Source organism: Populus trichocarpa, chromosome 1, assembly GCF_000002775.5.
Source record: "Populus trichocarpa isolate Nisqually-1 chromosome 1, P.trichocarpa_v4.1, whole genome shotgun sequence".
NCBI classification, from domain to species: domain Eukaryota; kingdom Viridiplantae; phylum Streptophyta; class Magnoliopsida; order Malpighiales; family Salicaceae; genus Populus; species Populus trichocarpa.
The window spans coordinates 36758125-36771743 of record NC_037285.2 but is presented as its reverse complement, the minus strand read 5'-3'; the positions used below and the strand labels follow the sequence as shown (position 1 = coordinate 36771743).

The 13619-nt window shown below is 32.2% G+C and overlaps 1 protein-coding gene across 1 annotated transcript; it reads right to left on the bottom strand.

Moving 5' to 3' along the window:
* Positions 1–485: 485 nt before the first annotated feature.
* On the bottom strand, positions 486–7979 carry LOC18095282 (uncharacterized). The gene is made up of 9 exons (XM_006369811.3): positions 7564–7979; positions 7331–7465; positions 6339–6449; positions 4918–5202; positions 3653–3852; positions 2877–3171; positions 2445–2555; positions 1560–1751; positions 486–1061 (listed from the first exon to the last, which is right to left on the bottom strand). The coding sequence occupies exons 1-9, from the start codon at positions 7906–7908 to the stop codon at positions 714–716; spliced, it is 2022 nt and encodes a 673-aa protein (XP_006369873.3). The 5' UTR covers positions 7909–7979; the 3' UTR covers positions 486–713.
* Positions 7980–13619: the final 5640 nt, after the last annotated feature.

Here is a 13619-nt window from a genome sequence, read left to right as displayed (position 1 = left end):
AATCGCATTTTCATTCATTTTTACTTAAAAAACATAAAAAAAAAAAAAAAAACGCCAGCACACGCCATCGTTGAAATTTTCTTCTTCTTCTCTGTTCTCTACCAACTGCATTTAGTCCATAAATTTTGTATATTTAGTTCCATTATTATGATTTAAATGAGATTAAATACTATTATTTTGATCAATCTCATTCAAAAATAAATATTTAATTAATTGATATTTAATGAATTAATATCTTAAAAAAATGTCAACCTTTTTTATTCAATTAACTTTGATTAAACTTGAAGGGAAAAAAACAAATCATAAGGGGTTGAAATTTTTTTAGATATTAATTTATTAGTTATCAATCAATTTAATATTTATTTTCAAATGAAATTGCCCAGAATAAGAGTATTTAATCTAATTTAGATCATAATAATGAACTATATTTAATTAAATATGGAACGAGTTTTATTTCTTTTTTATTTTGAAAAAAAAAACAACTCTAAGAAACTCGAACCATTTCTCCATTTTCCATTTGAGGGTGTCACCCTGAGCAGGAGCATGCTAACTGATGTCTCCCCCTGTTCTCTGTCCACCTCTCCACTACCTAGGTAAAACCCGCTCAAATGATTTTCCGGGGAAAATAATTACATAGAACTAATCCCATATAATTTGATTTACACACAATCTATACATTTTTTTTTGGGGGGGGGGGGAATAAAAAATTCTTGTTATTCTGTTATTTCCATTACACAAATCTTCTCCAGAGGGCAAGCATTCAAGGAACTGTAAATAGAAGAACGAAGTTGATATGAGTTGGGAGATGACGGGACAACATCAACCCACTCCTTGCCAACCATCTCCACATGCAGATTTGGCTTCGGGATTGCATAGAACTGGAGTTTATGGATTTGTTGCGCCAGCAACCTCATGAAATTCAAGGAAAATATCATGTCAAAACTTTCTTCTAAATCTTTTGTATCTTCAACGATTTTGATCCCTATTTCTGCTTTGCGGGACTCGACAAACCCAAGTAGAAGTGGACTCCCAGTAACACAATTTTGGCTGCTACTGCATATCTGGAAGAAGATGCTGCAACTAGTCAAATAACTGTCACGGCAATCACACACAGATGTGACGTTGAAATCTATAATCTTGACACAGAGCTCTATCATTTACCTAGGCTGAAATCATCTATTCCCCAAGAGACGACCAAAAGTTGTCTATCATGATGAGAAAGCCATATTTCTTTGGAAGGTTATACCATGGAGAATTTGATGATCAGTTTGGTTATTTGAAAAGCATGTCTGTGGTCTTAGCATGCTGTGATTGCAGATAATAGGAGAATGATGATACAAAGGTTTTTTTTTTTACTTCATGTAGAGTTATTTTATAAACCTCAAATATGCTGCCTGATCCAGATTGTTGATATCCGTGTACAATCCTTCTTACATGATATTGCGAGAGAGAGAAGGTGCTACCCACTAGCAGAAGTTTTTTGTCCCACTTGTTTGTAATTTGGATGGTGTTAAATTTCATATTAACCACACGAATAAAATTGAAAGGACACGTCTAACCTCAATATACTCCACGCCCATTTTGCTGAGATTCTCAGGAATATTGACAGAAGAAAGCAAGCTAATAACTCCTCCAGATCCAACTGGTGATTGCAGTATTTCCCATGGCGACTTCATCATGATTTTATGTCTCTTCCCTTCTTCTTCAGAACTACTAACAACTGGAATTTTCTCTTCTTCCAAAAACCATACCTGTGAGAGGGTTGAAACCTTTAAAGATCGAAGAACAAAGAACAAAATTGGACTGGTGAAGGAGAACTTGCAAGTTTTTTCTACTTCAACTAACACATGACAAGAACCAAGGACTCGTATTCACATGCATGACAGGTTGAAAGACACAGAGCTAGTAGTTCTGCAGAGATAGCAATCACCTTCCCGTATATTCCAACTCCATGAGAATCTGTGCTAATAGTGTTAGTAAAACCATATGATATGCAGGCTAAAAATGGATTGAATATATAAGGAGACAGTCAAACAATTGGTCAGGCCAGGTTGAATTTTGTGATGAAAGGTGGTGTTTGGCATTGCAGTTGGATCGTTTTGATGTGTATAAATTTTTTTTAAAAAAAAAAACATTATTTTAATGCATTGCCAAGCGAAAAGCACTTTGAAAAGCAACTTATACCACACTCCTAAACAAGCATAAAATCCCAATAATTCCACCCTTATTAGAACAAAGCAGAATACAAGTAATCTTAAGGAAATCAATACAAAACTTCAGCTATAGCTCTACCGATAGTCTGATATAGTGCTATACCATTACAGTATGCCTTTTGATCCATATAACTCAAGCAAATCGAGTTGCTGAATAACCCAGCTTTAATCTGCAACTACATGTTATCTAAATAGGAGAGAGAGAGGTGACGATTCAACATCTACACTAACCTTGTTGGAGTCAAATGCGAAGTAATCATTATTTGAGAACAGCTTTTGCAAAGACTGGATTTCTTGTGCAGGGCAAACCAAAATCAACGGCACAGACACACGGTCTTCTATCTGCCATCAACACATGCTCGTCAAACCACGTTGCAAAATCTCTAAAGACTTTAGATAATGCCAAGGGAAAAAAATCCTTTGATCATTGCCAAGTGTCATTAAGGCTGTAACTTAAAATAAACTAAAAAAAAGTCAATCTTAATTAATAAGCATGCTAATAAAAATTTCATCTAACATGCATATAACAATAGGAGGGGGAAATAACAGTCAGAACCTCAAGACATTAGTAAATAGAACAACAAAAAGGATTTTCTTCCCATCGTACTTACAAAAGAAAAATAGAAAGAGTTTTATGTACAAGATTTCAGAAATGAGGATCACCTTTACAAATGTCTGATCATCAGAAAGTGATTTTTGAAGGAAGAAAAGCAGTGAATTCTCACTACTTTCAGAGTCAACTACTCCAGGATTATCACCTTTTCCTTTCTCAATGTCATTCAAAACTAAAACGATGGCCACTTTGCCTGTAGAAATGAGAGACAATCCCTTTTCTTGCAATTTGAAATTTGCTCCCAGTTTCTCCTCATTTGCACAAGTGATGAACTCCTTTGATATCATCAAAGAACTTTTTATATGCTTGGTTCTTGTGGCACTGATTAACTCAGTTGCAGAGCATCTGATTCAAGCAGACAAAAAGACGAGGCTCAACACATCTGGCACTGGCACCACTTAAAGTCAAAGAGGAAATAAAGAGATTCAACAGGTCCATAAAATAAATAGTATGCAATGCTGATAAGGCTTCCTTGTCTCAACAAAATTTTGACTTAATGAAATACGAACTAACAATCCCAGCTTTATCTAGAGAAATAAATAAAACATGATCTATGGAGTTACCAATATGAATTCAGGAAAATATGGAGACAGAAAAAACAGTTATTTTGAATAGTATCATGTGCGCAGCATATACTTTAACCAGCAATACAAAACATATGGGTTTTCTACAATTAAAAGTGATCATATTTATATGTTTAATGCCTCACAAGAAGTTCGATTCAATAGGCTCCAAATTTGTTTCAGATGAAACAATAATGTGCATCTTGTCCCCCTTCAGTGTGAATCCAAACATGAAGAATATATGTACTTCATGCAAAAGTCACCTCTTAGAGGATATCTCTATATTTTCCAGGGCTTGTTGAAGCAATTTGGAATTTACACCAACAATCTGGTCTGCCAGCAATCCCCTTTTAGATTTGTCCCCATATCTTAGTCCATCAAATACATGCTTTTGTTCCATTTCACAGAGTTTCTTCTTTGCTGCTATAAGGCGTCTTTGGAATTTCTTTCTCTCTCTCCATTCCTGAAATGTATCAAAGATGCTCCTGAGCCACCAGCAACAACCAGTGCAAGCATATGCTTAAGCATTTATTTAAGAAAGTAGAAAAGGAAACGAAGCAAAAGAAAGAAAGAAAGAAACAGAGAAATAAGGAATCTAAAACTAAGATGCACAGCTATGACCTCCACTAACACAAATTTGGAGGGGAGGTGGTTAGAATTGGGAAACAGCAAAAAGATCTTATATATGGTGCCCTAATAACTTGGCATCAATAAACTATCAGTCCACACGGGTATCAAACATGAAAGCTCTTACTATTGTATTCACAAAAGTTGACTAAGCTAGTTCCCTTGGTCTGCATTCTCCACTTTTCAATCCTATGTTAGAGCTAAACTTAATTCAAAATGATTTTGCTAGTTGAATATGCATAAAATACACTCAGAAGTATGGGAAATAGTGGTATTTGTACAGATAATTAGACAGAAAGGTTCAATTACAAGACCATTTCAGTTGTAGCCTAAGCATATGAAATGAAACAGATCCTGTAATTTTGAATGGCTCTACCCTAAATTTGATCATTAAAGTATCATGTTCCTGTTTGATCAACAGCGCACCAAATTGGATAAGGATAGAATTAAAGAAAAGAGAGGGGGTCCTTTTCTTCTATCCTATAAAGAGAGAATTAAAAACTAAAAGTTAGCAAGAACTAAGCAGCATCCATAAGATGTGAAAGGAAGCAAGATATGAAATGAAAATGGCCCAAGAAGCATATCATACCCACTTTGTGCTACACTGACAGTAGCAGATTAAATGCAAGGAAAAGATGTATCTGAAAGCCTATTATGGCTAAAGAAGTAGGATTCTGTTTAAAATAAAATTGCTACTCCCCATTCTCTAAAACATGGGATGGTGGGGGAAGGGGGAGCAGGTAAAACAATTGTCTGATATGGGAATAAACCATGCTTTCATATAAAAGTATATCAGATATGAGAATAAAACATGCTTTCATTTAAAAGTAAGGAAGGAAATTCTGTCAACAATTAAGCTTTAAACAACATATCAAGTGGAGCACAAAGGAGTATGCCTCACAAGCTCACGCCTTTCTTTCTTGGACCTCTCATCCAGGCGTAGGTTTAACTCAAGAAGTCCTTTCGGAGGTGTAATCCTCATTTCTCTTTCATTCATATTGACATCTGGAACAATTGCTTCAACAAAAGGTACCCAAGCAAGATGACCAGATACCCCTGCTTCTGCTGGTTTTGACTTTCCGGTTCCACCAGGCACATCTGAAGATGTGTAGAGCATTACCTGCAGAAGATCATTACCTCCATTGTCGAAAACATTAACAACAGTTCCCACACATTCACCAGTTTCCTGAGAAGGAGACATACAATTACAGTCTTGATACATAAAAGCTGGTGTATCAATAATAAACCAGAAAAAAAAAGATAATAATATTCAAACAGCGACCACAAGAAGAAACGAGAACAAATAATGCAAAAATAAGGAACAGACAAGCAAGATATGCTGAAAATATGTAAGGAAAATTCATAATAAAAAAACATAAACAACATTAGAAGGATGATTTGGGAAAACAATGGTCTTCAATGGCTAAAATATTTTACAATTCATTTGTATCATGAATATAAAAGTGCCCAAGCATAAATCATGAGTGGGAGTACTTTTTGGACATTAAGGATCCGTTTGTTTTGTGTACAATATTTTACAAATGGAAAATATTTTACATGTAAAACTTTTGCACGTAAAATGTTTTACATGTAAAATATTTTCCATTTGTAAAATATTCTACACAAAACAAACGGATCCTTAATGTCCAAAAAGTACTCCCACTCATGAATATAAAAGTGCCCAAGCATAAATCATGAGTGGGAGTACTTTTTGGACATTAAGGATCCGTTTGTTTTGTGTAGAATATTTTACAAGTGGAAAATATTTTACATGTCAAACTTTTGCACGTAAAATGTTTTACATGTAAAATATTTTTCAATGTTTGGCTTAAGAAATGTTTTCCCGTAAAATACTTTCAATGTAAAATATTTTTCAATGGTGAGTTGGTGGTGGTGAGATGGTCGTGGTGGTGGTGGAGAAGGAGGTGGTGGTGAATTGATCGTGAAAGAGGAGGTGAAGGAGGAGGGGTGGTGAGATAGAGGTGGTGTTTGAAATAGTTTGATGATATAAATGAATTACTATTCATAAAATATTTTATGGAACTTCATGAACTAAAAATATTTCTCACTAAATGAACTAATTTAAAGGTTAACTATAAAATATTTTACTGGAAACATTTTCTGGAAAACATTTTTCAAAAACAAACATGGGAACATCTGGAAAACAGTTTCCCATAAAATATTTTATGCAAAACAAACAGACCCTAAATTGCGCAAAGCCCCTTTATATAGAACTTAGAGGCAGAGAGAAACAAAGATACAAACACAAGTATTTACGTTAACAACTTTTCACAAAATATAGAGGTCTTAAAATGTACAAACCTTAAGAATCACTCTCATTCCGATGAGATCACGAGAATAAAACTCTCCTTCTTCCAACTCTGGCCTTTCATATTCTCTTACAAGTAAAGTTGACCCAACAAGCAGCTTAGCCTGAACAAATCATAAATCTCTTTCATAAGATACATGAACTCATGCTAATATAGAGTAATAATCTCTAATATATGTCTACATAACTGATAAGTTTTACATTTCCGTTTAAACAATGTGAAACGAAGGAAAAATTGCATAGATAGTCACTTTGTGGTAGGATTTATTTTGAGTTGAGTAGAGTAAATATATTAGTGTTGCAATCTTAAAGCAACCTCGGCTTCCCTATATCTATGAACTGACATGGAAATAAAATTTCATCCAGAGTAAAGTTGCACAGAGCTACAACCAGAATCATCCTGCAGTACAGTGGTAGTGCCTCACAGAATTGAGAATTTTATCAATTATTTCCGGAAATCGTGTTGCCCAAACATTTAACATGGAGCCGTTAAGAAGAACATCCTGATTTGGTTTTGAGCAACAACACTAAATCACTAGAATATCACCAGGAGTTGGTTTTCAAATCAAAAAGATTTTAATCTATGCTATATTTTCTCCTAGAGATGAAAATCATGGTTCAATACTGCAACAAGGAATTCATTGAAGCAGAAAAATATGTCAAGGTAACTGAGGGAATACACATGAAATCCAACATCCAATAATAACAACCTGGATGGTATCAGACTTCTCATGCCCAAAAGAGGGGTCCCTGAAAGTGCTATATTCGAAGCAGACCGACCCTTCAGCATTTTACACTTTTGCACGTTATGGTTGCTCTCAAACTAAAACTAGACCATAATGGTTGCAAGCTCAAGATCTTAAACTTTGCATCAAACAACACAATGACCCCTTAATACGCATATCTAATGTTGCTAATACAAAGTCTCAGACCAAGAAAACTGAACTGAATAAGATAGAGTACTGTAAGACATGAACAAGCTCACCCGATCCACAGTGTCAATACCCCCAAATTTAAGTATCCAACTCTTGCGTCCATGGTGTCCTCTTCCTTCAACCAGCTCCACTTCCCGAATTACATCTTTGCCTGAAACTAGTTGCCTTAACCATCTTCTCCCAGGCTAAAATATAGGCCTTAAATTATTAGTATTACAATAAAACAATACATAATATGCACGAAGAACAAGAACCCAAATGGAGAGAAGATAGTTTCAGTTACCTTGGAAAATCGTAGCTCAGGAAAATCTGTAGTGGGTTTTACAGAAATCTCTCCCTGAAGGCCATGAACATTGGAAATATACCCAACTTCAACAAATTCTGATTCACTCTTTGAAGTTTCAACAGTCTCTTGAGTAGCTAGGGAGAGAGAGTGTCTGCGCGTACAGGTTCTGTGGAGAGGGGAGAGGATGGCAGGAAGGTAATTCCGTGGAGGTTTGAAGGGCAGTAATTGAAGAGGAGAAGGGGGTAAGAGGGCAGGAGAAAGTCGGGCTGGAAGAGGAGGAACAAGGGGATATTTAGAGAATGGAAGTGAAGGAGAACAGAGAGGTGTAGCTGCCTGCTGCATCCTTTTTTTCTCAACAGGCAGAGATTGTTCTTCTAAATGAAAAGAAGATATCTTTTGCTCGTCTTTCCACTCAGGACTCAGGAGTCTAGAGGTTGAAGCCCGAGTGGGGACCATCGACTAGACGTGGAGTCACTGTATTTTATTTCTAGAAATAGGATTAAAAAGATAAATAATAATAATACCTTTAAAGTCTTTTTTATTTAAAAATATATTAAAATAATACTTTTTTATTTTAAAAAATTATTTTTAATATCAAAATAATTTAAAAATATCAACAAAAAAATAATTTAAAATAAAAAAATAAAAAATTTAATTTTAAAAAAATATTTTTAAAACATAAAAATAAACAAAATATAAATCTCCATACTCAATTTCTAATTTTTCTCTGACGACAGCAACTAGATAGGCTGCAAGGGGTTATGGTTTGTATTTCCTTAATAGATTTGATTTGTTTTCTTGTACCAAGATAGGAAAGCTACGATCTCCATTTTCTTAACAAATACACAACCAAACAATAGCTTATTGTAATTCTAAATCTTGGTATTTGGAACCTTTTATTTCCTTCTTCTTCTTTTGCATTTAGGGTTTTGTGGATTATATAAAATTGAATTCTTTAGGGTTTTACTTACTTGAATGTTTAATGATATCAATTAGACACGTAATCATCGTGCATTCAATATACTAGTTTTATTTTGATTTTAATTAATGTGAAAATGAGCAAATCAAGCTGATACCTTACAATGACCTGGCAATACTAGATGTGCTTCTCAATTTCAATTAATTTATAGCTTGTTAAGGATATTTAGTGCAACTTGTAGAGCTATCAGTATTGCTTCAAAGATGGAGCAAATTGTTCCCAGTAAGATGATATGGAAGCAACTTATTTGGCATTAAAAACTTTTGAATATGTTTTCATATTGCATCTAATCAAAACAAATTATAGAAATTACTAATGTTTTACACCAAACTTTGTAGAAACAAGATCAATAATTTGTCGATGCCATTAGTTTAGTTTCAACTACAAAGTTACTAATTCAAAAGTTACGGGATGATGAATGAGAACTTTTACTCTAGAGTGTCAAAGAATTTTGTGTGCGAAATGATATTGATATTCCTGATTTGAAAGCACAAATACAAGAGCTCGTGGCAAGTCTTGTCACCAAAGTAAAATTCTCACAACTTTAGAACATCATTTCAAAATCGATATATTTATAGTTGTAATTGATTTTCATTTACAAAAGTTAAATAGCAGATTTGACGATCAAACAATTAAGATTCTTACTTTAAATTCAACATTATGTCATTAAAATTCTTATAGCTCATTCAATGTTGATTATGTATGCAATTTGGCTAAAAAAATTTATCCCAAAGATTTTAGTGAGCAATGAAAACTTTATTTGAAGTTTTATTTGCAACATTACGAGCTTGATATATCAAAACATTCAAAGTTTCAGAAATTAAATATTTTTTTTAGTTGTGTAGAGCAATGACGACTTTGAAAAGATAAAAAATCTATCATGTAATTGATAAAATAATTCAACTAATCTTAACTCTCCATGTATCCATGGTAATTATAAAATAAGCTTTCTTTACAATGAAGTTAGTGAGAAAAAGGCTTTGTAGCAAAATAGATAATGATTTTCTTAATTTACCTTTTGCTTTCTTTCTAGAGAATGGTAGGTGACAATTGAACCCGTTAGGGTGTGAGTGGTTTTTTCTCATCTCGTATTTGTAGCGAACAACATCAATAAATATTATAAAAAATTATTTTACTCACAAGTTTTTAGTTTTGTAATATTTGGTCATTACAATTTTAGGTTTTATTATTTTAATCCTCATATTTTATTTTCATCATGTTTTATCCTCTCGGTTATGAAAGATGAGAGGAAAAGTTACTAAAAAAGAGAGGAGAGAAAGATCTTGGTCGTCCACATTTCAACTGCAAAAAAAGTCAAGTTTAGTGCCAATGAATTTGTCGTGAAAATAAGAGTTTAATAAAGGTGGTCTTGTCTTCTAAGTAAGTTGAAAAGGTAGAAAATTAGAATTTTAGAAGCTTTTAATTCAGTTTTATTTTCAGGTTTTCTAGTGATTAAATAATGTTTTTAGGTTAAAAATGAGTGCTTTGAAGTTCTTTGAATTTTTAGATGTGTTTAGAAGTAAAAACAAGTACGGATCTAAGTTTTTGGAGTGTGAAAACTTAGATTCTTACTTTTTAACCATAGAAGGTTAAATATACGAGCCTGACCTTTCGAATCCAAGCACACATGGGGTTTTCTTTTGAGTTAAGTGTGTTAGACCATTTATCCATGCCCGCATGCGCTTGGCTTTTTATGAGCCTGACCTTTAACCTTTGTATTTTTAAAATTTCATAATAAAATTCACTTTAAATAAATTTATTAAAGTGATATCTAAAAAACTATTTAATTATGTCATAGCTTTCAAGAAAATTAGAGTTTTTTAATGATAATATTAGCAATTATTTTATAATTAATTATATATTAAGATGTAGATTTTTCTAAAAAAAAAACTTGCTCATTAATAATGTATGAATAAAATATGTATTTTATCATTGCAATTTTTTTTATATAAAATCCTTAGATTTATTAATATAAGTTCATAAAATGATCTATTCATAATATTTTTTACCCAAGCTTGATTTAATAATCATAATGGTTTTTTGTTTAATAAATAACACTTTTAGTAAAGAAAAAAACTATTTTTGTTGAAACAGAAAAAAGAAGAAATGTATGAATAAGGAAATGGAGTTTTTATATATATATATATATATATATATATAAAAAGATATATTTTTTTTCTTTGATTCAACTCATTACAACTTTACTGAATTTTTTAAGTTTCCATTGATTTTTATTCAATAAATCATGCTGCTAAACCTAAAAAAACCCGGAAAAAACCGATCCAAATCGGAAAAAAACCAAGTCAAACCGGTTTGAGCTGGTTTTGTCCAAAAAAACCGAGCCAAACCGGATTGAACCGTTTTTGTCCAAAAAGACTGAACGAAACCAGTCGGTTTGAACCGGTTTCAGTTTTTTTTAAAAAAAATTCAATGTAATTATATTTTTAATAAAAACCAAACCGAATAAAAAATAATCACCTCTACGCAGAACCTAGCAGTGATGACAAAAATTTGAAGTAGGTCGTGGTCTGCCTAAATCGAACACCAAATGTCCATTTAATTTTAAATATACAGGATGGATGATACGTCCACGTATTAAAAAGAAAAAAGAAAGAACCATGTGTGCATGATCTCCTCCTTTGGACGAGATGCTCGGCTTAATCCTCCAAGGCCCAACGCTTGGCCTCATTTCATATTACTCTGTAATTTTATTTTGAATAAAAATCACTAATGAATAAATTAATTAAGATATTATCTAATTTTGCTATAGTTTTCAATTAAGATTATATTTTTTTATGTGATATGAGCAATTACTTTATGAATTTTAATATATGAACCTAATATGCAAAATTTACAAGAAAAAATACGCTCATGAATATTAATTAAAAATAAAATATTCATTTTATTATTTTTACTGTAGATTTTTTGTAATGCCTTTAGAAAGAATTTTGAGTGGCCATGCATTTAGAGAATGAGTTCATTTTTTTCATTATTTCTTTAACTGTATGTTTTTTATTTTTATTATTTCTTGTTTCTGCTATAATAAAATTAATTATCAAAACTGTCAAATAGTTAGAAAATTCATTGATATAGTTGGAAAGCAACTAACAACATGAAATAACTTGCAAATGAATATTCATCTCACATGTAACTTGAATAATACAAAAAATAATAAAATATTCATGATTCTATTTAAAAAAGCATGAATGTGATTACAATTTTTTTTAAAAGAGTCTATTAAAATAACTAGTTTAGCTATAAAATGAGGAGGTTTGTAATAGTTCATTGACTCGCGCTCCGTTATAGAACAAATCATTTTTTAACTTAAAAAATAAATATCTAGATGTTGTTATTGCTTTTTCTAGTAGAAAATAAATTCAAACCGTGTGGGGATCGACCCGGTGTGATCCAGTCGCCTTGACGAGTCCAAAGATAACTCAGATGACTGGTGAAAATGTAGTTTGATTCGGAAAAAATATTTAAGATGAATTTTTTAATATAAATATTGAGACAACAACATATTGGACTGATTCGGGTTGGCCTCTCAATCTGTATGTCGAGGCATGAAACTGTGATAACCCCATAAAAAGTAAATCAAAATAAATTATGAAGCTCAATTTCCAATAAACTCAATGTTGAATAATGAAATTGAAAACAATTAATTACAAAAAAAAGACAAAAAAATAACCAAAGTCAACCTATCAAACTCACGACCTGGGTCATGAGACTGGAATAACCTAATAGAAAGCAAATTAAAACAAATTATGAAACTCAGTTCCAAATCAACATAATGTTGATCAAACATGAAATTGAAAAAAAAATTGATTAAAAAAAGGATACAAAAAAGACTTGAGTCATCATTGGGTTAATCATGAGATGAGAATAACCTCATAGAAAGCAAACCGAAATAAATTACAAAGCCTAATTTCCAATCAACCCAATATTAAATGATAAAATAAAATAAAAAATCAATCATAAAAAGAAGGAAAAAAACCCAAGACGACCGAATTAACTCATCAAACCTATGGTCCGGTTCATAAGACTAGGATAACAAAAAAAATCAATTAAAAAAATAAAAAATAACTTGAGTCAACTTGAATTAACTGACCAAACTCGTGACCTGAGTCATGAGACAAAAATAACATTATAAAAAGCAAATCGAAATAAATCATGAAGCCTAATTTTCAATCAACCCTATATTAAAGAATGAAATTGAAAAAAAAATCAATTTAAAAAAGAAAAAAACTTGAGTTAAACGAGTTAACTCGTCAAATCCACGGTCCGGGTAATGAGACTAAGATAACTTTATAAAAAATAAACTGTAAAAAATTATGAATCCTCGCCTTCAATAAATCTAATATTGAATAGGTTTAAAAAATACTATTTTAGTAAATAATATTATTTATATTTTTTAAATCCGATCCGGTGGTGGTCCCGGCCTAAGGCCGTTCATGGGTTTTGACTGGATCATCCTGAGTCCATTCTTAATTTTTTATTTTTTTATAAAACAAAATGATAATTTTTTCAAAATAAATAATTAACGAGTTGTACTAATTCTAGATTAACTTGGGTTTTTAACTAAATCATCTAAATTTTTAACTTTTTATATTTTTTTTAAATATGACTTAGTTTTGATCCTGGGTTTGTTGAATTCCAAGTCAACCCGTCTATCTTATTACGCAAGAAGGGCACGATAACGTTCACTGCCCTTCTGTTTTTTTTTTTTTTTTTTTTAATTTTAATTTTAATAATGTGAATGCTTTGTACACACACAGGGTCACTCAAATTAAAATACCAAACCTTAGATTTTTTTATTTTGTTTTTTAAAAAGAAGCCATTACAAAGTCCACAACAACGAACGATTTTATTACACACGCGCTCAAGGAAGAGACTGTAATGCAACATCCTAACTCCTCCGCTGCTTCTGTTTCCACTAAGTTACACGTGTTAACGCGTCAGGAGCCTCATCCACGTGGTAAAAAGCCAACATAGCTTCTGTCTCGACCGGTCCAAAACAAATTCAATCTCGACCGTTCACCTCGTAACATAGCTTCTGTCTTGACCGTTTGTGGAA